The sequence below is a fragment of the Kickxella alabastrina genome, assembly GCF_025024165.1.
Source record: "Kickxella alabastrina strain RSA 675 chromosome Unknown BX661scaffold_21, whole genome shotgun sequence".
Classification (NCBI taxonomy): Eukaryota; Fungi; Kickxellomycota; class Kickxellomycetes; order Kickxellales; family Kickxellaceae; genus Kickxella; species Kickxella alabastrina.
Window position 1 is genome coordinate 266448 of NW_026251492.1, and position 22233 is coordinate 288680.

Sequence of the window (22233 nt, forward strand, 5' to 3'; positions counted from 1 at the left end):
GAGCTTGATGGCGGTAAAGAAAAAATACAACACCCCCCAAGCCAGAACAAAACAAAATGGGTTGATTGGAACACACTGGGGCTGGGTCATTATATCATTATATGAGTACAAAAAACAAAGTATTTTTCTTTGCAACGCTTGTGCCAAGAGCAAAAGATGTGAGGCCCAATGATTCGAGTGGGCGCTGGGTTATCTGGGTCTCCCGGGCATATTAACTCTTGGGACAAGGCGCACACCCTAAAAGTCCTATAAAAAAGGCAAATCCCAACCCAGGCTGCATTCCTGCTGCATCAAAAAACTAATCGTAGCAGCAAAAAAGAGAGTACCAGAGCAAGAATAAAAGCCGAGCAGAGCCCGAGCGGAATATGCCAGGCCAGTAAGGTGGATCTGTGTGATGGGTCTTTCTTCTGTTGCTGCTTCTGATCTGATGAGGCAAACAAACAAGCAGTGGGCGTATCTCATACCCGCTCCTCGGCTCGGCTCGGCTCTTTAAACGCTCTTGAGCATTTACTTTACGTCACTTGACTGCTGTCTGCATTGGACTTGGCTTGATTTTAGCTTTTTGGCCCTTGTGTTTTTGACCCTTCTTTTTCGCTTTCGCTCGTGCGACTTGCGAACGGCAGCGTATACGTCGGCAATACAAAGCTGAGCTTGGTGCTGCTGGAAATATGCTTGCTAGTTTTTTATACCTTTTTTTCTTCCTCTGGCTTTAAAAAGAATAAAATAAATAAGAGAAACTGCACTTTGGAACGTTTTTCTTCTTTTTGTGAAATTCATACGCTTTAACGCCCTTTCTTACATTTTTAATATTCATTTCACGGGGAATTTAGCATCTTTTTTATCTATCGACAACAACGTTACAAGGACTTAATAGCGCTACTAAAAAATCTAACGATATCATATGGCTCTAGTGTACGAACCCGGAGACGCGCTGTCCTTCCAGCGTAAGTACCAGAATCCTTTTTTCAGAGTCCAATTTACACACTTTGAAAAGGGCCAGTTTTGCTCTCTTTCTCTCATCTTGAAATTAGCGACATGTTGCGCACACATTGAATCACTTGTAGCTAATACTTTTTCTTTTCTCCATTCAACACTGTCACTTTGCACCCCCACTTGTAGAGCCCTTTGCCACTCAGGCCCAGGACCAGCTGCGCCTGACGAACAAAAATAACTCGCCCGTTGCCTTCAAGGTGAAGACTACGGCTCCAAAGCAATACTGCGTGCGTCCCAATGCCGGTCGCATTGAGCCTGGAGACTCTGTCGAAGTGCAAGGTAAGCAATCCGTTCTTGATTTCCGCCAACAATTGTTATCTGCGAACAATACAATACAATACAATGCATACACACATATACACAAAAAAGTATTTAAAGGGGTCCTTCCTTGTTCCCTATCTTGCCTTTTTGTGACAATCCCTGTAATGTCTGTATGTTGATGTTCTCGAAAAAACAATGAATTGTTTTCGTCCTCTCCAAAACAAAAAACTAAAAAAACTTGTTTACACATTTATTTCATATTTTCTTTTTCGAATGTCAAGCAATGTAGTTGTCCTGCAGCCGATGAAGGAGGATCCGCCAGCTGACTTCAAGTGCAGAGACAAATTCTTGATCCAAAGCATCCAGATCACACCCGAGATGGATTCCATGCCCATGACTGAGCTCTGGTCCATGGTTGAGCGCGAAGCCAAGTCCTCTATCAGCGAGAAGAAGCTGCGCGTCCGTTATCTGCAACCCGAGGCATCCGACAAACAAAGCCAACAATCCGTCGCTGGTTCCGCTGCAGCCACCACCAGCGGTGGCACTGCTGATGAAAAGGCTGCTTCTGGAAACACAGGATCGCAGCAGCAGCGCTCCGTTCACTCCTCTCGCCCACTACCTGGCCCATCACCTTTGGCTAAATCCGTGGACACCCAGGTGGACTCTCCCGGAGAGGAGTCTGGGGACAACTCGTCACCCCACGAAACACCCAAGTTCAGCGACACCTCGCTGCCTGCTGCCGCAGCCGCCGTTGCTGTTGCACCCAAGACAGCCGATGACTCTGCAGTTACTGGCCGTGTTGAGGAGTCTGCAAAGAAATCGGCTGAACCCTGCGATGTTGTGCCCAAGAAGGAGCTTGAGACTGCACAGGGCACTATTGAGGACCTCAAGCGGCAATTGAACAACTACAGGCACCAGTTAGAGAGCGCTGTGGCTAGCGGGAGTGCCGCTTCGGCTGCGGCTGTAACTATACCTGCAGGTGGTCGGGCGGTTAGCGCTCAGACTTCGAAGACTGTTGATGGTTTGTCCATGCACTCTGTGGTTATTGTCGCTTTGGCTGCGTTTATGGTCGGATATTTCTTCTTCTGAGTCCCTTACATTTTACTGTCCGTTTTGTTTTGCCCTGTTCCTGTTCTTGTCTTGCCTTGTTTCTTTATTTTTATATTCGTTCAATTTTTTATACTCGCATAAAATCAACTTGTTTTTCATCCACATTATTAAGACATGGCGTATATGTATGGATGGTGTATATTTAAAACTTTTGACATACAAATGTGACATATTAACTTTACCACAGTTGTGTCAGCAGAGCAACCAGGGTTACAGCACCCACGACCAACCTGACACTGTTAATAGCATTAGCACTACCCTTAAACCTGTTGTACACACCGTAATAACAATGGTCATCGGCTCCAAGTGGTTCCACCGCCTGCCACACTCCACCCTCGCATACCTTATTTGCAAGCATTACTCTTGGTGCTGGTCTTTGAGCTAATGGAGGTTGTGGTCTTGCTCTTATTTTTTGAAGTCGACTTTGTGCTTTTATATGTAGTGGTGGTGGTGCTTGTATTGGCAGACGCTAGCTGTATAAAAAAAGCCGGCGATGAGTCCGATGACAAGAAGGTTTCTATAGATTAAAGCCATATAAAATATATATGTAAAACTTAAATAATAGTTGATATACAGAAACTAAAAAATATGAGTGGATGCGTGTTATAATACTGTAAATTTTTCATTTCATGAGAAAAACTTAATAAAAAGCATAAAAAGCATAAAAATAATGCTTTGTATTTGCCTTTTATTTTTATAGACTTGTTCTGCACCTTTCTTTTATGTTTTTTTTGCACAGTGAACCAAATAAAAACAACAGCTCTGAGAAATTTTTTTACAGAAAATAATATGTGCGGTTCAATGGCGAGCATTTTTTATTTTATTGCGAGTAATTTGTATTCAGTTAGGTATGCAATATTACATGTCTGGTCGTTATGTAGGTATTAAATATCTCGTATTTAAACTTTTAACGTTAAATGTGACTAGATTACCTATATTTTTGATTAACCTTCCAGCTAACCTTTATAGTGGACAATGTCATTATCACTGGGCTTCTGACCTTTATTTTTCTATTTTTAAAAAACAAGCATCAAGTGGCATTTCTTACACCCCTTCAAACCATCTGGACCTGATATTTAAATATGTGTTGTAAACTTTTAAACAGTCAATTTAACATCTGAATTTTGCGAATTAACAATGATGCAGTCAGTGCTATTAACCAATTCAGCAATGACCTCACCGCCATCGTTTGCGGGCCCGCCAAGAGCAGGTTTGAAGCCAATGCCCAAGTGGGAGGTGGAACTCCTCAAGCAACCTCCTCCACAATGGGTGGTTAAAAAACGAGTCTCTCGTGGGGAAGTTGTCCGCGGTGTCCCTGGTGAGACAGAAAAAGGCAAAATGGATGTCAAGCAGGATGACAATGGGTATGACAATGGCGACAACAAAGGGGCCTCAAGCAACGTTGCGCCTCTCAGTAAGGAGTTTCTTGATGGCCTTACCTCGACCATGCAAGGTGCCAATGTCTCATGGGCAACACTCAACAAGCACTACCCAGAAAATGGTTTGCGCTTTATCTACCTCAATTTTGCAGGGAGAACCAATGCCAACATCAATTGCGCCACAATTCCCCGTCTGGCAGATGACCTCTGCATCAACAAAATTATCAGTCGCGTCGACTACATGGCAGCCTACGACTTCTCTTTTGTGCAGACAGCCTTCAGAAACAAGGGTGACTCGAGTGCCGGGTGGGACCAAGCCGGAAACCTACTTGCAGCACTAGGAGGCTCTGTTATGCATACACATGGCAAGCTCTGCAAGGAGTGGGTAACTTGAATTGGTAAAAAAGGGGACAATTTTGCCACCATCCAAGAAATGGACGAGCCCAACACTTCCGAATATAATGGCATCCTCAAAGGCAACAAGCGCAAGCAGTACGCCTTGGTCACTGAACAGAGATTCCTTGGCTTTGCCATCTACGGCAAGGGTAAGCAGGCCCAGCAGTCTGGGGATTTTGCGGAGGCCACAACAATGAGCGGCAGTTGACGAGGACAGAACATTTTCAACAGAAATCGTGGCGGCAAGTCCAAAAACTTCAATAACAAGTGGAACCTTGGTTAACAGCAGCAACCACAACAGCAGCAGTAGTAACAATCCCAACAGCAAAACTAGTTACAGAACAACTCTCAGTCTCAACAGTAAATTCGTCAACACGGCATGCGGGACCCCGGCCAAATTCAGGATTCAGGCAGGGGAGATATCTCCAAAAGTGTGCAGACCATTGGAGGACAATGGGGACGTCACCAATGGTAATGTCCGCAATGTTGGAGGTGATGACGGTTAATACCATTGTGTAAAACATGTCAACAAGGACGGAGGAATGGCAGACCTAGCCCTGTTGCAGTCGGAGATCAGGATCACAGAGTTGGCACACAAACGCAATCTTAAAATACACTCGACATACTTACCAAAAGTACAGAACATAGCTGCAGGTGTGCAGAGCAGGCCTTGAGGGCACCGCATGACCTGATCATTCTGAGGAAGACGTTTGCTCTTCTCCGGAAACGACTGCCCTAACTCTCCATGAACGCATTCGCAGATAGGGAGAGTGCACAGCTCAAAACTTTTTGGATGCAGTTCCCTGACCCGCAGGCGGCGGTGACAGATGGGTTCAACCAGTCCTGAATAGCACAAGGAGTTTTCACCTTCCGTGGTGTATGATTTCACAAGCACTGGAAAAATATAGCAGGAGAAAGTGGCAATAGTAATGGTGATGCTGTAATGGATGACACAGTAGTGGTAATTACTGCTGCTGGAATTGGTATATATGGCCCTGATTCAGTTTTCAATTCGGGGTTAGTGCTGGCTATACCTTACTTGAACATTATTCAGACATGTCTCAAAAAGTGTGGCCTTTCTGCAGCAACTATTGAGTAATTTACAGGCAGAGCGCCAAACAAACACTAGGCTTATGACAGCGCATGGGGGGTGTATCCAACGGGGTTGGGATCCTACTTGTGTTTTTTTACGAAGTTAGCCAACTTTTTGTCTGAGTCGTTGCTGAGCTCTTCCAACCTGAGCTTGCTCACAGCAGCGACCAGCTCTGTGTGGATGCCACTGCATAACTTGACTATGCCAGTGGGCGCAGAATCCACAATTGCATCCGTGATTACAGCGTGGAAACGCTCGTCGGCAATATCCAAGCTGTTGAAGTGGGGGTTCACTATGTGGACCGGTGACACCATCCGTGAGAAGTTCCGCCGATGGTATGATGATGACCTGCTCATTTCAAGAAGGGTGGCAATTCATGTGGTCATCATGGTAGCACTGCATACTGTGTGGCGACCTGGTAGCAAGGTGTCCACCCTCATGTGAAAAATATTTATTTAGACGATGTTGAGCCAAGGTTCAAGGTGTGCATGCCTTACATAAAGACACAGCGCGACCTGGTACAGGTGGGGCAAGGCACACCAGATGACTCAATGATCTGCCCCTATCACACACTCAGTGAGTATATTGGCTGGTGCAATGAACATCGCGAATGAATGGGGGAAAGTATTTATTCCTACACCTCGAGACCAAGCAGTCCGCGACGCAGAACATGGTCTGCCATTGAATCAAGGAAATATTGGCGTAGTACGGTGTTTCTGACATGCCACACAAGATTCAGGTAGTGGTGGCAACATATATCCTCAACAAGAACAAGCCAGTGCGAGAGATTCAAATACAGGGAGGTTGGTCGCACAGCATGGAGACAGTTTACCACTACATTGCCAATGGCATAGTGATGCGTCCACAGGCTTCACCTCAGGCCGAGAGCATAAACGCACCTTGAGTAATAGGTCTTCATTAAAATATATTGCTTCACCTTTATTATTAGGTATTTGAGCAATGGCAATTGGGAATATTTATGTATTAATTTTAGAATTTTCCATTATAAAAGCATGGTTGTAATTAAAAGATGCGCATATTGTCAAAAAAAACTATTAATCTTTAAAAATAAATAATTGACAAGTTGTAGTGTATAGAATTACCGTAAAAGCTAGTATTAATGTATAAACATATAGGGAGCAACATACCAAACAATTTTTAATATTAATTTAGATGCTAGGATAGTTTCAACAATTATTAGTGCATAATAAAAATAATTCAACTCTCGAGCATTTGTATTGGAATATAGGAACGTTCTGTGAACGTGTAGATAAACTATAATGATATAAAGTATATTTAATAAATAAGTGCTATACACTGTGAAAGGTAAAGAGTAGAAAGCATATTGCTTTGGTCACTGTGTGACTTATTGTTTGTGTTGCTAAACAGCCAAGACTGGTTAATCAGTTGATCGCCATTAACCAATAATTTGCTAGTGCATTGTTTAACAAATGCAAATTATTTTTATGAATGTGCTAAAAAATGTTTTAAAAACAATCAGGTAGCATTCAACCTGCAGTATACCATATAATAGGCAATGTTTATTTGACAAAAACAGTTGTAAACCAGCATGTAATTTTCAGTTAAACAACATGCGAACCCCAGTCAAACAACATGTGAACCACGGTCAATCCGAAGTTAGGCAACACAGGAGCCGCCATCTAGCAGTTATTAAGTTTTGGTTTTGTTTCTTCTTTTGTGTAATATAATGCCAATATTTTTCTTTGTCAAATTAAAAATGAACATGGGTTTATGTTTTTATTTTGCAAAAGCCAAATGCACTCAGAGCCAAAGTAAAAATAATAGCGGCAAAGGGGGAAGCGGCAGTCGGGTGTGATGAAAAAAGGCTAAAATGCAAATGACAAAACAAATGGGAACTTATTTTCAAATTGGGCTGCCCGACATGAACACCACCAATATAAATTTTTATGAGCATCAGTGTCCGCCGCTGTTTGCTATAACTACATAGATGACCCTGTGGAAGTTATTATATTTTATGCAAACAGTTTTAAATTTGACTGATTAACAAGCACCTGTAATTGGTGTTTAACGGGTTGTTACGCAGCCCGAGGATATGGAAGTAGACGCTAAGGGGAAATCATGAGACAGACTCTCGTCAGCTAACAGATGGATCTGATATGGGCCAAATCACAGGGGATCAAATTAGACGCCACAATTGAAATCCGGACATATTGCCTGTCCCGAAATAGATGTGCTGGGCGCAAGAATACAGACATTCCAATTATGCCATATCAGAGACCCGGGCTACTTTCATAAGGACCAGTTCTCACGAACGGCGCACACAACGGCCAGTGAGTGCCACAAAGACAAGGAGATATATATAAGGCGAGGCCGGCGATAATAGCACTTTAGAAACACTAGTAATAAAAACATTTATAATTTCACACCCATTCTTTTAACATTATTACAGTAGTGCTCCCCACCCCCTCTTACATAACAGGTTCATGTAAAGCGTGAAAGCAGGCATTAATCAAGCATGCATAAAAAACTCGTCCCTTGATTTAAGCTGATAATTATCGCCAGAAATTAAAATATAATAAAAACTATAAATTTGTATGTTTATAAAATAGAGATATTGGGCATAGTATTTTTTGGCCAGGCATATTTTTTTCCTTTTTATAAATAGATTTTTACTTCTGAAAAAATATGCACAAACCCTGGCGTTTGTTGCAAACAAATTTGAATGCGTGGCGTATGTCACATTGATTAAACAATTTAGGCAATTGATTAAAAGATGTATTATAATATTATTATTGAAATATGTACGTTCTGTGAACAGGATATAAAAATATAACACGGTATGTTTAATAAGGTATATCCTATGAGTGCTATGCACTGAATAGTTAAGAGATAACAACTATGTGGCGCGTGCTACTGTGTGCTTAAAAAGATAAGCAATGTAATATGATCATGCCTGGCTGCATCCGGCTCTGGCAAATCAACAACAATAAAGTCTGGCTAATTAGTCGATTCCAATTGACTAATAAATATACACCCAAGCTACAAATCCAGATACAAACAAACATACATACATTAAACAATATTTGCACAGCATTATTATGGTACATATTAATATTTTCTAATACCACCAGATGCACCTTTGACACCGAGTATACATTTTGTGACGGTGGTATTTGAATATACAATACTGGAAAAAATACACTGTGGGACGCTTGCTGAAGCCGCAATTTACTTTATTTTGACCATGTCAATGTTGTGATTTGGAGAGCACTAGTCGTCTAGCGTTAAAGGTGTTGTGGTTTAAGTAGAGCACTAATCACTTGGTGTTAAATGTATGTTTGGGTTTTGTTATAGTTTTTATTATCAAGGGAATCAAAAGTAGAACTAGGGCTAGCCTCGTCTTATATATGTATCTTGTTGGCTTTGTTGTGCACTTCACCAGTTGTGCACTCCGTTGGCAAGAACTGGTTTTTCTGCGAGCAGACCGGTATCTTGGCATATCAAAGTTGTGATTTTCACGTAAGCGTGTTAATGCATGTGCATTGTAAAATGGGGAGCACACACGGGTGTCATTATTATGTCCCCTGACCTACTCCCACATGATCACATCTGCACCCTATCAATCAGCATGCAGGTGGAGGCTTGTTTCACGATTCTCAACCTCGGCATTCACTTCCATATCCTCGGGCTGCGCAACATCAACCATTGAAGCTACTGTTGCTGTTTAAAAATAAATGTAAAATTTTACGCTGTCAATTAACACATTCAACATTTACACCATCATTTAGACAATAAAATTTTTGAGTATTTCCCAAAAATAAAAGCGTGAGGTTGGCCAAATTAATGGACAATGACAAATAAATAAAATTTGTAAAGAATATATTAAAACTAACATATACGTTTATGTATGCCCAAAGTAACGCAGACTCAAGGTGCGGCTGACTTTTCGGATGGCAAAACAATATTTGCAAAACCATGTGCTTCGTAGTTTGGAAGAGAAATGTCGTGACTGTCTCTGGTAATGCGTTCAGTGACAGGGACATAAACAGGTGCAGGTACAGCAACATTGTTAAATTCTGGAGTGGCCTCGGTTTCGGCGTCGCCAGAAACAGAGATTTCGTCGAGCATTCTCTTGCGGTTAAGATCAGCAGTCTCATTCTTGGGATCCCAGCTCATGGCGTTGCGGCGTCTGCGCCACCACTTGTGCAAGAAGTACATGCCAATCAGTATGAAAATGGTGGCAAGAGGAACAACAACACTGACGGCAATGATAGCGCCGCGGCTCAGCCCGTTGCTACTTCTCGCCTTTGCGTTGGCGTTGTTCTGAGAGTTTTTCATTCCACCATCGGGGACAATCTCGTCAACAGGGCCATCAATTATATCGTCGTCGTCGTTGTCCATGTAATCGGCGTAAGCGTAGGTTTCGACCTCGATATTTGATACCAAAACAAGCTTGCCGTTTGAATCGGTCTTGGTGAGGTACAGTACGCGGGTAATCTCAAGGTCCGACATGCCAGGATTAGTTAAAAGCTCAGCAATTGGAATAATGCTTCCGTTGACAGTGACAAAGTCTCCATCTTCAATTATTTGTTCGTAATCGTCCTCAATAACCTCTTCCGAGTCATCGGAGTCTTCGTTGTTGGCTGAGGGGGCACGAGTAGTCTGATGGCTGCTACTGCTCGCTCTACTCACTGACTTTGAACTGTTGTTGGAACCAGCACTACTGTTTTTAGACCCGCCGGTGCTGCCCCCTGAGCTGCCGTTGCCCGAGTTGTTATTGCTGTTGTTATTATTGCTATTATTGTTGTTGTTATTGCTGTTGTCGTTGTCGTTGTCGTTGTCGTCGTTGTCGTTGCTGTCACCTGTATTACCGCCCGAGTTGCTATTACCATTGCTGGGAGCTGTGGTTTTAGTTACCTCGGCTTTTGTTTTAGTTACCTCGGCCTTTGTTGTAGTTGCTGCTGCGGCCTTTGTTGTTGGCGTCGTTGGTGCTACTACTGGTGCTGGCGCTTTTACTGTTGCCTCGGCCTTTGTTGTATTTTCTGCTGCAGCCTTTGTTGTAGTTGCTGCTGGGGCCTTTGTTGTAGTTGCTGCTGGGGCCTTTGTTGTGGTTGCTGCTGCGGCCTTTGTTGTTGACGTGGTTGGTGCTACTACTGGGGCTGGAGCTGCTGATGTTGCCTTGGTGGTCACTGCTACTGGTGCGGCCTTTGTAGATGACTTGGTCGGAGTTGGAGTTGGGGTCGGAGTTGAAACAGCGGTAGGAACATAGTTTCGGTGCATGGGGTAAAAATCGCCAGAAACCAGCTTGATCCCAGATTTGCTTGCCCCGGCGGCGTTTTTCATGCTGAATGATTTGTCACTATTTAGCGAATAAGAGTCATCAAGCCAGAACGTGTCAATGTCTATCCCAACCTTTCTTTTAGCCCATGCAATGTACGGGTAGATCATGGTGTAGTAATGGTACGATGTCCCCGTGGCTTGGCAGAGGCTGTCGCCGGTAATAACGCTATGACTGTAGATGGCCGAAACAGACAAGTCGTCGGGCTGCATTACACCCCAGCCGGTGCCGTAGGGTAACCTGCAATTGCTGTTCATAGGCGAAGTCACAGCACTGGTAACGCACAGCATGGTGTTTGAGTTTGAACTGAACAGGTTGCTGTTGGCGCTGCATTCGCTGTTGGACGACAAGAAAGCGGCACTTGTAGACCCCCAGGTTTTTTCCTTGACACTGGTCATTTTGCGGTGGCTGTACAGAACGCTGTCCCACTCAGCAGGGTTTGCACCAACAAAAGAGTACCACGACTGCGAGTTTTTGGTGTTGAATGTGATAAAGGCAATGTTGTTGGCGTACGTCGACGGGTCGTAGTCGGAGTGAACGTCAATGGAGTCAAGCGTAAACATCTTGGAAGTTCCGTCAGTTGGACTGTTGATGGCAATTTTAAAATCCTTGTCGTTGTCTACGCTGCCGTCGGATTTAAAAATAAAGCAGCTGGCCGCAGTGGCTCCAAACTGAGTGTTAAAAAGAGCTATTTCGCAGGATGTCTGCACACCAGCAAGAATAAGAACAGCGCCACGGAAGTCGTTTATGAGGTTGCTGGAAGTGACTGTGCGCTTTGTAAAGTTTGCTGCAAAGCCCTGGACCGACTGGACCAGGCACAGGGCCACTGCGGCGGCTTTTACAAGGCTAAAAGGCAGCTTCATTGTTAAGAGCTGTACACCGCGCAAAATCGAAATATATCAAAAAGTGGGGTTTGAATAAAAAATAAACAATAAATAGGAGTGGGATAAAATATTAAGCGATCACAGACTGTAAACAGGCACAAAAGTTACGTGCACGCTGTCTAGATGACTTTTACAAGTCGCGGGTGGTGAAAATTGGGTGTAACAAAAATGCGACAAAAAATATAATTTGAGCGGAAGGAAGGAAGGAAGGAAGAAAATAAGAAACCGAATAAGCAGCACCATAAAAAAGAGGTGAGAAATGCGGTGCAAGTTCAGAAAATCCAAACCTGCAAAATCGGTGGTTGGAAGAGCAACACTTGCAATTATGTGAAGCGCACTTGCATACCTTTTCTTCTGCTACAAAGAAGTGGTCAACTGAGATTTACCTCTTTGCAAGGACCACACATTGTCATTAAAAATTGATGATGTGCATGCCTTGGAAAACTGAAATGTCCACAGTGGGCTGAAGATCGCCAAAAAATTACAAAAAGAAGGCAAACCTTTTTTTAGTATTTGAGTTGTCAAACCAGTTTTGTTTTAAATATTGAAATACAAAAATCACCACTACACGAATGGTATGATACGATAGGTTTGCCTTTTTTGTAGATGCACACCTGGCCAATAATATGGGAAATTGATTGACTGAGTTGATTAGTTCTACAAGTCAATATACCGCTTGTGTTGTTGTTTGTTAGTATAATAAATAAATAAACAAAAATATAAAGTGTATTTGTAACAAATAAAGCAAAATACAAATATATGAAAGACCAATTCATAATCGCAGAAACTAAGTTCAATTTAGAATAGCGTAATAACGGTTCAGCCCGTTATCCAACTTTTTGTACAATTTGAGCCGCTCCAAACCATTTGCATCAGTATTATGTATTGTCAAGCATGCTTGCTGAGCACATGGTTTTAGGTATATATTTGTGAAAAGTAGAAACTAAAAAATCAAAACTAAAAAACCACACAAACTACACTAATAAATTACTTGAGCTGGTTGACATATTTGCCAAATATATTTCTTGGTGGCTGGCAATAATTTAAAACATGGATATTAGTTAAACAAAAAATGCAAAGCCGTGCTAAATGACATTGATATAGCATTTATTTTAAATTTTTCATGGTTTTGCAAATTTATTATTACCATCATTATACATATATATATGCGTTTTAATTACGCAGCAATGGTTATATTTTTTAAAGCTTCCTCGATTTTTTTATTAATATTTTCCCCTCTTTTATCGTAATATACCCTAAATAACTCGGGTGTATCATTGCGTAATCTGCGTGTATATGTTTTATATGACAAATATTTGGGTCCATTGTATTCATTATATTTTACCGCAATACGCAATGCCAGCATTTTATTATTAATCCCTTTAGTTACATTTCCTTCAACAAAGTCTATGTTTTTTAATTCGATACAATCAATTTTACTAATTTCATTATTGTAATAGTAAGCATATAAGCCTGCAGCTGTAATTGAGACGGATGACATTGTTTATTGTCCTAGACAAAATATCTATGTTATGTAGTAAAACTTAGTTGGAGCTGGTATTTAATTAGGTGTGAGGGTGAGTTTATGTATAAAAAATTGTATGGAACAAAGCGCCAAACAACTGTTTTTATATCAATTTTGATGAAAGTACATTTTCAACAATTAGGTATAAAAATAACGGAGTAGGATCTGTCAACCCACATTCAACAAGCAAACACCTTTCAGAATAGCAAAAATCGTGAGTTGATGCGTATGTGCTAGGAAAATAGCCCACAATCAAGCAAAAATGTGAGCTACAGTCATCCAACACAGGGACTGGAGTCTAGGAATAAAAATATACCATCTAATTTTGTTTGCCAACTAAACATAAAACAAAAAACAATTGAATGTTAATTAGACTGCAATTGAGCAACATGTGGACTGCAGTCAACCTGGAGTTGAGCTACACGGGAGCCTCCAGCTAGCAATTATATAATTTTGTTTTTGTTTCCGCTTTTGCTTAATATAATGCTAGCTTTTTTCATTGTTAAAATAAAATAAACATACTGCTTTGTAACTTCTCTTTAAAGACGAAAGCAAATTTCCAAGGTCCCAAAAGAAAATACAATAGTGGAAAAGAGAGAAAGCGGCAGTCAAGTGTGTCAAAAACAGCAAAATATTTTACAATGTATGGGTATGACAAATATAAAATTATTTTTAAACTTAGCTGTCCGGCATTAGCACTAATGCTATCAATTTATTTTATTTTATTGATCGTCAATGCTTTTTTGTTTGCTTGCTGTATTTTTTATATTTGTCAATGTGTGTGATTGGCTGTAACAATTATAATTTTTGAATCCCTAAACTTACGTTTGTACTGTTCATGTCTGAATGTGTATATTGTATATTGTATATCATAATAAAGGTAATTTTAATAATCGACTAAGCATTATACACTGAACGAATGTAGGACAGTACATTGCTTTTAAAGATCGTTGCATGATTATTGGATTTACAGTGTTAGGGAGGAGGAGAATTCGCCACATTAAAACGTTTTGCTTCTCTAGTACTGGCCAGCACTATTTGTCGTTGGATTTTTCCCCGTCAACATAATAATGTAAAGGTTCACTTTTTGAAACAAAATTTGTTATATTACAATATCGCTTTATTTTATCTTTCTATTAGCGGTATCATCCAAATGGGAAAAACCACTCCGCTGCAAATCTCATTCGAAGGGCTGACATACTCTGTCAGGGTGCCTGTCAAGCCTACCCTCGCTGAAAACACTAACCCCAGTCGTGTCTCATCCGCTCTTCACGCTCTAAAAGCACCATTTACCAGAGCCAAGTACGAGGACAAGGTTATTCTTAACCAAGTTAGCGGGACATGCAGGCCAGGCCGACTGACCGCCATCCTGGGACCTTCAGGCTCAGGCAAGACCACCTTGCTAAATCTGCTAGCCGGCCAGACCACTAAGGGGACTACGAGCGGCAACATCTGGATCAATGGCCGCTTGGCTTCAGGCAGCAGCATGCGCCAGCTTGCCGGATACGTGAACCAGGAGGACGTCATTTTGTCGACCCAGACAGTGGAAGAGGCCATCATGATGTCTATTATTATGCGTCTGCCGCCACTGGAATTAGGAATGCCGACACTGTCTTTGGGACAATTCAAGGCCGTAGACGACATCCATGATGGGTTTCAAGAGATTTTGCCGAAGAAGAAGCATGCAACAATGGCCAATATTGCAAACCACAGCAGCAGCAGCTACAACAGCGACGAGAAACTGCCTTTTCCCGTTACCACTGGCGACAAACAGTCCAACAGGTCTGCAAGCGTCTCTGTGAGCAGCTACTGCGTTTCGCCTTCCATTGGGAAGCGTGACCAAATGCAAAAGGACGCACTCAAGGCAGAGCAAATAGCGCGCTGCTCACAGGCTATTTCGCTGTTCGGGCTGGAAAAATGCCGCGCTACTGCTGCTGGTGACTCCATGAACAAGGGCATTTTGGGTGGCAAGAAGAAGCGCACGTCTATAGCAATGGAGTGGGTGACTGACACGCCAATTATGTTCCTGGATGAGCCGACCTCGGGGCTCGATGCATATTCGGCTCTAATGGTTACGCGAAAGCTCAAGCACATTACTGAAACAGGCCGAACTGTCATTGCGGTGCTCCACCAGCCGTTGTCCGAGATGTTCGAGCTGTTTGACGACATTGTCATTATCTTTGAGGGCCGTATTGTGTATACGGGCGAGCGGTCAAACTTGATCGACTATTTGGCGCGCATCGGCTATCCCTGTGCTATTTACAGCAACCCGGCTGACCACATCAACTCTATGCTTTTTGACATAAAAGTGGCGCGCGCTAATATAAGCTATGTTATCAACAGGGAGAAAATGGAGCAACACGCCCAGTTTATGTCTGAAATGTGGCAGCAGTCTAAGGAGGCAGCAGCCCTGCAGCGCAGAATCAATAGCCCCGAGCTGACGCCCATCGGTGCAACGCAGTTCCGTCGGACGAGCCCACCAAATGGTGCAGCTGCACTACTTGCTTAAACAAACGTGGTTAAACAATTTGCGCAAAAAACTCGTTCTCAAACTGCGAATTGCACAAAGCATATATTTTGGGCTGCTCATTGGATTAGTCTACCTGAACTCGCAGGATCGGATATTGGAGTGGCGGCTGCATAACTTTAGTGGCGGCATGTTCTTCAACTGTGTGGCGCAGTTTCTGATGTCTAGTCTCGGCGTGGTTAATGTGTTTGCTCACGAGCGCAAGGTTTTTCTGCGCGAGCGGCAGGGGAAGTACTTACAGGTTGCCGGCATACTATGCGGCCAAGAACATTGTCGAGCAGCCTATCAATATTGCCACAGCAATGGTCTACAGTGGTATTAGTTACTGGCTTTCAGGGCTTGAGCGCACTTTAGCCAAGTTTCTGGTGTATATGGTTAGCATGGTCGTGATTGCATTTAACGGGTACTCTATAGGCGTACTGCTGGGTGCCATGTTTAGGGATATAACGGGGATTGTGAATGCAGTACCAATCCTGTTTTTGCCGATTGTTTTGTACGGCGGCTTGTTTGTTAACGACACAAACACGGTGGTGTGGATGAGATGGCTGCAGTGGTTCAGTCCGATTAAATACGGGTACACGGCGATAATGAAAAACCAGTTTGTCGGGTACATGAGTGTCCCCTCAGTCGGTGACAAGTTCATTGAGAAGCTTCGGTTGAACTCGCTGTCGATTACCACCAACACTCTTATTAACATTTGGCTAGCCCTGTCTGTCTGTACGCTGTCGTACCTGATGCTTATGCTGTTGACAATGAAGACGGACGGCACCCTTGGCAGGGTGAGCAACAGGGCTCAGCGGGAGAAGCTTCTGGCCGCGCCTGACCCACGGTTCACTGTTCTCGAGACTGCATGTTTAGGTGGTAGTTAATAATGATTATTTTTCGCAGGAAATAATGCAATTCGCGCAACCATACTTGCGAATATGCTGTGTGATGTTTTAGTAGTTGTAGTAAAGCAATTTAGGGGTTTTTTTTTTTAAAAATAAATATATTTTTCATATACTATTGCAATATCATATTTAAACTTGATATTTAGTTTTTTTTTGTTAAACATGTTCCGACCAGTCTTTATTTCCGCGCGCTTTTCAAGCCGCTCAGCGCAGCGCAGAGGTAGTTTAGTACAAAGCTGAAAGCTCAAAATAAACAACAAATCCAGCGTCATTATTAAGACTAAAATCAACTGAATACAAACTATTTTGAATTTTTAATGTTAATGTTTTATCTCTAGTTTACTCACAAGCGTCACCCACCCCATCCTCTGCTTCCCCAACACCAGAGCGCGGCTGGCGCAGGCACCTGCATGCATTCAAGGACCGGCCAGCCAGCCACATAACTACGTTCGCTGTACTCCACGAGATCACCGCCATAGCACCCCTATTCGGCGTCTACTACGCCCTGGATTACTTTGAGCCAAAGGTCCCTGTCCCGCAGGCTGTTCTCGAAGAAGGCAATAGGTATGTCAATAGGCTGCGGCAGTATGTCGGATGGGAAGCGTTGGCGACGGATTCGCCAGTGCTCCTGCATCTGGCCACCAGTTATGCTGTGGTTAAGGCGGCGGCTCCATTTCGAATTGCTGCTAGTTTGGCTATGACGCCTTGGGTCGCTCGGTGGTGCACTGTGCCGGTGGTCAGGGGCATTGGGAAGGCCAGAGCGGCTGTGCGCAGAGTCAAAAATAAGTAATAAAAAGAAGCAAATAAACGTATCGTGCGTCTGATTTTGATACTGCTTCTGCTATTGTTTTGCTGATCAGTACAGGGAATTGTTGAGATGATAAAGAAGAGGTTTGGTTGAATAAATTGATAAAAGCAAAAAAAAGTAAAGGCTTGCAAAAGAAAAAAGTGTAAGCATTGGTCAAAAAGGTGTATCGTTTAGCGTTTAAAAGGTTTCTTCCTCATCAACGTGAAGAGCACCCATATGGCCCGAGACATCGCCGTAGTGCTCGGCATTCAAATCATCCATGTGCTCAGCAGCCAAGTCATCGACATCCCCCTCCTCAGTGCTGTAGAGGATGTTCTGAATGTGTTTCGCCATGGCATCCAGCTCAGTGCCGGCCTCAAACTGAGTCGACTGCAGGTACACCTCGATTTCGCGCAGCTTCGTGAAGTAAAAGTCCCTCTCCTTCTCCGCCGTGTCAATGAGAACCTTGGCCTCGATGATCTGCCTGTTGAGCTCCTGTACCTGCTGGGAGCTAGCCGCCGACGCCGCCGCAGGCGTCGTGCGGCTCCCAGGACGCACACCAGCGCGCGCCATGCCAGCCGCCACAGGCCGGCCGCCAGCCACCCGGTTGGCAGCGGGCGCCGGGCGTGTGCGATATGCACCAGCGGACGAGCTGCGCGCCGACGAAGCGCTGCTCATCGGCCGGTGCGCGTCAACCGGCCCAGCAGGCTTTCCGTTGCGGCGGCCAATGGCATCGTAGGGCGAGCCCGACGAGTACGAGTCCCAAAAGCGCTTGAGCCACTGGATAAACTCAAAGTTGTCCTGAAAGCGGCATTTCGTCAGGCGTGTGGGGTCAATGGGCTTGTCGATTTTGTGCTTTGCCATGGCGTTCTGCAGGATCTTAAAGTTCTCAACGTACTCGTACTCCTGGTTCGCATTGAACTTGACCCGATCGAGCTTGATGTCACCGTATACAGAGTCGATAATCTGGCAATACGCTGCGCCTAAGTAAACAAGCCAAAAGAAAAGTCTCCTCCTTTGTTGTGGAAAATTAGCGGAATGAGAGTATAAAAAGTTGTCAATTATTCAATTGTTGAACCTGCGCTGGGCTTTGTTTGTTTGTTTGTTTGCTTGCTTGGTTTAAGTTCGACGTACCGGAGCCCAGCTGCTCGACTTTGGTGTAGTTGGTCTGGAGCAGGTCATTGACCCATCCGATTAGTTCCTGGCGACTGGTCATTGTTTATTTGTTATTGTTATTTTTGTAGTCCCGTGATTACACAAGGTCTGCGAAATGAAAGAAAAGAGGTGAAATGAAATGAAACGAGACGATATTTTTTCGTTAGCAATAAAAACTCCCTCTCGAGATATAAAAGGCGATAAAAGACCAGATAAAAATATTAAAAAAGAGAGTGAGAACGAACAAATAAAAAAACAAGAAAATTCCCAACAATAACAAACAACATGCAAGGCTGTTTTTTCTTCTTCTTTTCTTTATGTGGTCACATACACAGTAAAAATAATGATAAAATAAAAATAAAAGTAAAAACATTGAATTTTTCGGTAGTCGTATCCGACTCTCACACTCTGATAGAATAAAATAAACACGAATTTGTCAGAGTCACTTTTTCTCCTCTTTTTGGGTCTGACTCTGGAAACCCCCAGAACCAGACCAGCCATTAAAAATAAAAAGTGCAGAAATGTGTGTGTATTAAGAACAATCAATAACAATTAGAGCCAACTTATGCGATATCAACATTCTTCGTGCGCAGGTCGTCCTTGGCCTCCTGGATCTCCTGCATCAGCTCCTGGTACGCCTCGGGGCACTCGCGGAAGACCAACAGATTGTAGCCAATGTTAATAAAGGCATACGCGCCCAGCGACACCAGCGCGACCAAAGGCAGAGCGGGCCAAACCTCCGACTTTACAGTTTCTGACAGCGGAAGCAGACCGATGAGCCCGAGGAACCAAATACCGCCGGCAATTGCGAGCGTCGTAGCGACCTGCTGTGCTCTAGTCATTTTTGTGCTGTATGCTTAAATAAAAAAAGAGGGGAGAAAGGGTGAAGGGGTTAAAGGAAGAGAGAGGTGTTTAGAATGAGCGAGGAGTCGTAAATTCGAGAGAGATGACGTTAAATTGAAGCAAGGAAGAAAAGCTTGTATTGATTTCAAAGGAATCAAACCGCGACACATTCATGCAACGAGTAAAAAAAAAACAAAAAATAATTGCGCTTAAAAATGCACTGCATTTTTTCAAGTGTAGCAGCAGCAGCTCTATGCTGGCTGTCAAATGATCCGACTCGGAATGAACTGGCTTGGATTGGCTTGACTCGAGCCGAGCCGAGTCATGCTTTGCACAGAAAATGCAAGCAGAGAATGCAAGCAGTAAAACTCCATTCGTTTTCTGTGATTGGACAAAAATAACGCCAATGCAGAAGAGGAAACAAGGTTTGGGGGGGGGGGGGTGGAAATCATTTCAAATCAGAGCGGCAGTGATGTAATGCGCACAAGCAAGCACAATACAACAGCATTAAAGAGCTTATGAGCGTTGGCCGGAGATTTCGCCACCTTTCCTTATTGGTGTACAATGACGTACGTATTGTAATTGAAGTAATATTGCGACCGATATTGATATCCGCTTCAGCCAGCAGGCGAGAGCCACGCATAAACAAACACATACACAATTATGTGCATTTATGCACGCACGCCATGTTTCTGCGAAAAGCAAAAAATAAAATAAAGTGGAAGATTGAGTGGCGGAGAGAGAATGAGGGCGGGGGCATATAGTTGGATTGGGAGATCTGACCACACATGAACTAATGAATCTAGTGCAAAAAATAAAGTGCCAGGCAGGCAGGCAGCAACCAGTACACAATAATTATTAACAACTCAATTTTTCGGGCCACAATTGAAGAAATCACAGTTGAGTTGAGTTGGATAAGGGATACAGGGATAGAGAAAAAAGAACGGATCATCCCAATCGCAGACAAAAAAGGGCTGGAAAATCGGCTGGCACTCAACAAAGCATAAAAATATTGAGTGCAGCCCATTTTTTTCACATAGTTTTTTTTTCTCTTATTCAACAAGTGGCGCTGTAAAATAAAATAAAACACTGAACGCCAAGTTTCTTCATTATGTCATTTCTGAATGTCTGTTTCTCTAGCTTCTCTTTCTTTTGCCTCTGACATAATAACTTATTCGTACAAATACTTTTTTTTTCTTCTTTTTTCCTTCTTTTCTTTCTGTACATACACGCGCTTATTCCACGCCTTATCTCTTTTTTATTTTGTCGACTGCAAAGAGCAAATTCCAGGAGTGGGTTTATTACGCTATAACGACATAAACTGACTCGGGTTCTTTTTTACATTCAAATATATTCGCAACACGCAGAAACACACTTTTATAATTGTAAGTAATGCACCGGATAATAAAAAATCACGCGATTCTAAAGGAATGTTTAAAAAAATACAGGCATTTGACAAGTCATACGACATGAAGCGCGCTTTGTCGTGTTTTGTTGGCCGTGCCATGGGATTGGGCGATAGACTAAATACAATGTTGATTTTGTTATATAGATAATGTCATACTACCAGCACCAGCAGCAGCAATACCACCACCAGCACCGGCAGCAGCAGCAGCAAGCGGAAGGCGTGTATGCCGCACACACCCACGAGTTACCAGGGATGTCTAATGGCAACAACGATACTTACCGACGGCGTCGCAGATCCAGCGGCTATGCGATGAACGTCGACACACCAACAACACAGCCCAATTACGCATACCACCATCAGCAACAGCAACAGCATCCACAGTATGCACTGCCATCGCCGAACGACTACATCTCGTACGCAACGACAACCGCGCATATGGTCGATCCGTGGTCAATGAACCACGCGACATTGCTTGCCAACCTCAGCCGACTTCCACCCGAATTGCTTCCGTCACTATTGCCTCAGATCAACCAATTGCAGCAGCACCAACAGCACCAGAACCAGCAAATTGCTGGGCCCAATATGTCAGCGCTTGCGGCGGCGCAAATGGCAGCAGTGGCAGTGAGCACAGCAATGGGATCGATGCAAAACATGCAGGTAGACCACGGATTCAGCGTGTCGACAGTTTCGGGACATAATTTTCAGCACGGAGGAGCAGTGCCCACAAATAACGTCATGATGGCCCCTTCGGTCCACAGCCTCCAGCAACAGCAGCAGCATCATAGCCAGATGGCGACATTGCAAGGTGGTGGAGTGCCGATGCTAGGTGACAACCAGGCCTCGTATGTGGATCCAATGGCCTTGGCGCGGCAGTCGCATCCGGCGGCAGTCAACAACCCATTTTCTGCAATCCAACAGCAGCAGCAGCAGCAGAGTGGATATCCGCAGAACTTGCACTATGCCACTGCATCATCGCTGCATTCACTGATGGTCCCGCCTCCATCACCAACAGTGCTCTCGTACTATACGGCGGACCCCAACCAGTGGATGTCACTGTTGAATCAGAACACATATCAGCCACAGGCGTACCATTATGAGCATCCGGTTCCACCACACCAGTTGGCGTTTAATTTTGCAGGACACCAGCAGATGGCACCGTTGGGGTATGGCGTCACAAATATGCAGGTTGCCGATCCATCCCAACAGCAGCAGCAACAGGCTGGGCATAGTGGGCAGATGATGCTGTTGACACAGCAGTTTGCCCCTCATCCGCTTTCTTCGTCGCAGCTGTCATTGCAGGTCCCCCCTATATCTTCTGTCGGCTCATTGGCGCAGATGGATCAGGCGATGCATCAGAACAATATTGTTGCGGCACAGATGGCAGCGGCGGCGGCGGCAACAGCAGTAGGCTCGGGGCAGTATGCAATTGGGGGGCATCCACATGTGCACCAGTCAGCAGTAGCAGCAGCGAATAGCAATGGTGTCGGTGTCGGACTACAGTTCAGTGGACAGCAAGGCGGGGGCGGCGTGTCTGGATTCAACGGGTATGCCTCTCAGCAGCAAGCGCAGCAACTGCAACTGCAACTGCAACAACAACAACAGCAGCAGCAGCAGCAGCAGCAGTCTGATGGGTTTTATCAGCAGACGCGCAAGTCAGCATCG

At 43.9% G+C, this 22233-nt stretch overlaps 10 protein-coding genes across 10 annotated transcripts; 6 read left to right on the forward strand and 4 right to left on the reverse strand.

The window, feature by feature from the left end:
- Positions 1–618: 618 nt before the first annotated feature.
- Positions 619–2812, forward strand: BX661DRAFT_186345 (PapD-like protein). Its single transcript, XM_051537015.1, has 3 exons — positions 619–944; positions 1120–1272; positions 1544–2812. Exons 1-3 carry the CDS (start codon positions 902–904, stop codon positions 2341–2343), a joined length of 996 nt encoding a protein of 331 aa, XP_051389806.1. The 5' UTR covers positions 619–901; the 3' UTR covers positions 2344–2812.
- Positions 2813–3534: 722 nt separating this feature from the next.
- BX661DRAFT_200077 (uncharacterized protein) lies at positions 3535–4347 on the forward strand (the record flags this gene model as incomplete). Its single annotated transcript, XM_051538376.1, has 2 exons — positions 3535–4128; positions 4186–4347. The coding sequence occupies 2 exons, from the start codon at positions 3535–3537 to the stop codon at positions 4345–4347; spliced, it is 756 nt and encodes a 251-aa protein (XP_051389807.1).
- Positions 4348–4884: 537 nt separating this feature from the next.
- BX661DRAFT_200078 (uncharacterized protein) lies at positions 4885–6136 on the forward strand (the record flags this gene model as incomplete). Its single annotated transcript, XM_051538377.1, has 5 exons — positions 4885–4979; positions 5367–5658; positions 5703–5750; positions 5885–5905; positions 5966–6136. The coding sequence occupies 5 exons, from the start codon at positions 4885–4887 to the stop codon at positions 6134–6136; spliced, it is 627 nt and encodes a 208-aa protein (XP_051389808.1).
- A 2903-nt stretch (positions 6137–9039) lies between these two features.
- BX661DRAFT_186356 (uncharacterized protein) lies at positions 9040–10175 on the reverse strand. Its single transcript, XM_051537016.1, has one exon. The coding sequence runs from the start codon at positions 9724–9726 to the stop codon at positions 9142–9144; it is 585 nt and encodes a 194-aa protein (XP_051389809.1). The 5' UTR covers positions 9727–10175; the 3' UTR covers positions 9040–9141.
- A 3909-nt stretch (positions 10176–14084) lies between these two features.
- BX661DRAFT_186359 (uncharacterized protein) lies at positions 14085–14780 on the reverse strand. Its single transcript, XM_051537017.1, has one exon. The coding sequence runs from the start codon at positions 14603–14605 to the stop codon at positions 14231–14233; it is 375 nt and encodes a 124-aa protein (XP_051389810.1). The 5' UTR covers positions 14606–14780; the 3' UTR covers positions 14085–14230.
- A 19-nt stretch (positions 14781–14799) lies between these two features.
- BX661DRAFT_186360 (P-loop containing nucleoside triphosphate hydrolase protein) lies at positions 14800–15648 on the forward strand. The gene has a single exon (XM_051537018.1). It carries the CDS (start codon positions 14805–14807, stop codon positions 15468–15470), a length of 666 nt encoding a protein of 221 aa, XP_051389811.1. The 5' UTR covers positions 14800–14804; the 3' UTR covers positions 15471–15648.
- A 142-nt stretch (positions 15649–15790) lies between these two features.
- On the forward strand, positions 15791–16357 carry BX661DRAFT_206998 (uncharacterized protein; the record flags this gene model as incomplete). The annotated part of the gene is made up of 1 exon (XM_051538648.1): positions 15791–16357. One exon carries the CDS (start codon positions 15791–15793, stop codon positions 16355–16357), a length of 567 nt encoding a protein of 188 aa, XP_051389812.1.
- Positions 16358–16480: 123 nt separating this feature from the next.
- Positions 16481–17268, forward strand: BX661DRAFT_186362 (uncharacterized protein). Its single transcript, XM_051537019.1, has 2 exons — positions 16481–16598; positions 16717–17268. Exons 1-2 carry the CDS (start codon positions 16541–16543, stop codon positions 17166–17168), a joined length of 510 nt encoding a protein of 169 aa, XP_051389813.1. The 5' UTR covers positions 16481–16540; the 3' UTR covers positions 17169–17268.
- Positions 17269–18557, reverse strand: BX661DRAFT_186364 (calponin homology domain-containing protein). The gene is made up of 2 exons (XM_051537020.1): positions 18300–18557; positions 17269–18148 (listed from the first exon to the last, which is right to left on the reverse strand). Exons 1-2 carry the CDS (start codon positions 18379–18381, stop codon positions 17364–17366), a joined length of 867 nt encoding a protein of 288 aa, XP_051389814.1. The 5' UTR covers positions 18382–18557; the 3' UTR covers positions 17269–17363.
- BX661DRAFT_186365 (dolichol phosphate mannosyltransferase-like protein subunit 3) lies at positions 18480–19611 on the reverse strand. Its single transcript, XM_051537021.1, has one exon. It carries the CDS (start codon positions 19160–19162, stop codon positions 18884–18886), a length of 279 nt encoding a protein of 92 aa, XP_051389815.1. The 5' UTR covers positions 19163–19611; the 3' UTR covers positions 18480–18883.
- Positions 19612–22233: the final 2622 nt, after the last annotated feature.

Bases quoted from the DNA above. Each gene is read 5' to 3' on its own strand.
- BX661DRAFT_186345 (XM_051537015.1), top strand. From the start codon at position 902: ATGGCTCTAGTGTACGAACCCGGAGACGCGCTGTCCTTCCAGC. The intron at 945-1,119 runs GTAAGTACCAGA...CCCCACTTGTAG, and splicing joins AGACGCGCTGTCCTTCCAGC to AGCCCTTTGCCACTCAGGCC. The intron at 1,273-1,543 runs GTAAGCAATCCG...CAAGCAATGTAG, and splicing joins AGACTCTGTCGAAGTGCAAG to TTGTCCTGCAGCCGATGAAG.
- BX661DRAFT_186362 (XM_051537019.1), top strand. From the start codon at position 16,541: ATGTTCCGACCAGTCTTTATTTCCGCGCGCTTTTCAAGCCGCTCAGCG. The intron at 16,599-16,716 runs GTAGTTTAGTAC...TTTTATCTCTAG, and splicing joins CCGCTCAGCGCAGCGCAGAG to TTTACTCACAAGCGTCACCC.
- BX661DRAFT_186359 (XM_051537017.1), bottom strand. From the start codon at position 14,605: ATGTCGTCTACGGCCTTGAATTGTCCCAAAGACAGTGTCGGCATTCCT.
- BX661DRAFT_186365 (XM_051537021.1), bottom strand. From the start codon at position 19,162: ATGACTAGAGCACAGCAGGTCGCTACGACGCTCGCAATTGCCGGCGGT.
- BX661DRAFT_186356 (XM_051537016.1), bottom strand. From the start codon at position 9,726: ATGTCGGACCTTGAGATTACCCGCGTACTGTACCTCACCAAGACCGAT.
- BX661DRAFT_186360 (XM_051537018.1), top strand. From the start codon at position 14,805: ATGCAAAAGGACGCACTCAAGGCAGAGCAAATAGCGCGCTGCTCACAG.
- BX661DRAFT_186364 (XM_051537020.1), bottom strand. From the start codon at position 18,381: ATGACCAGTCGCCAGGAACTAATCGGATGGGTCAATGACCTGCTCCAG. The intron at 18,149-18,299 runs GTACGTCGAACT...TTGTTTACTTAG, and splicing joins AGTCGAGCAGCTGGGCTCCG to GCGCAGCGTATTGCCAGATT.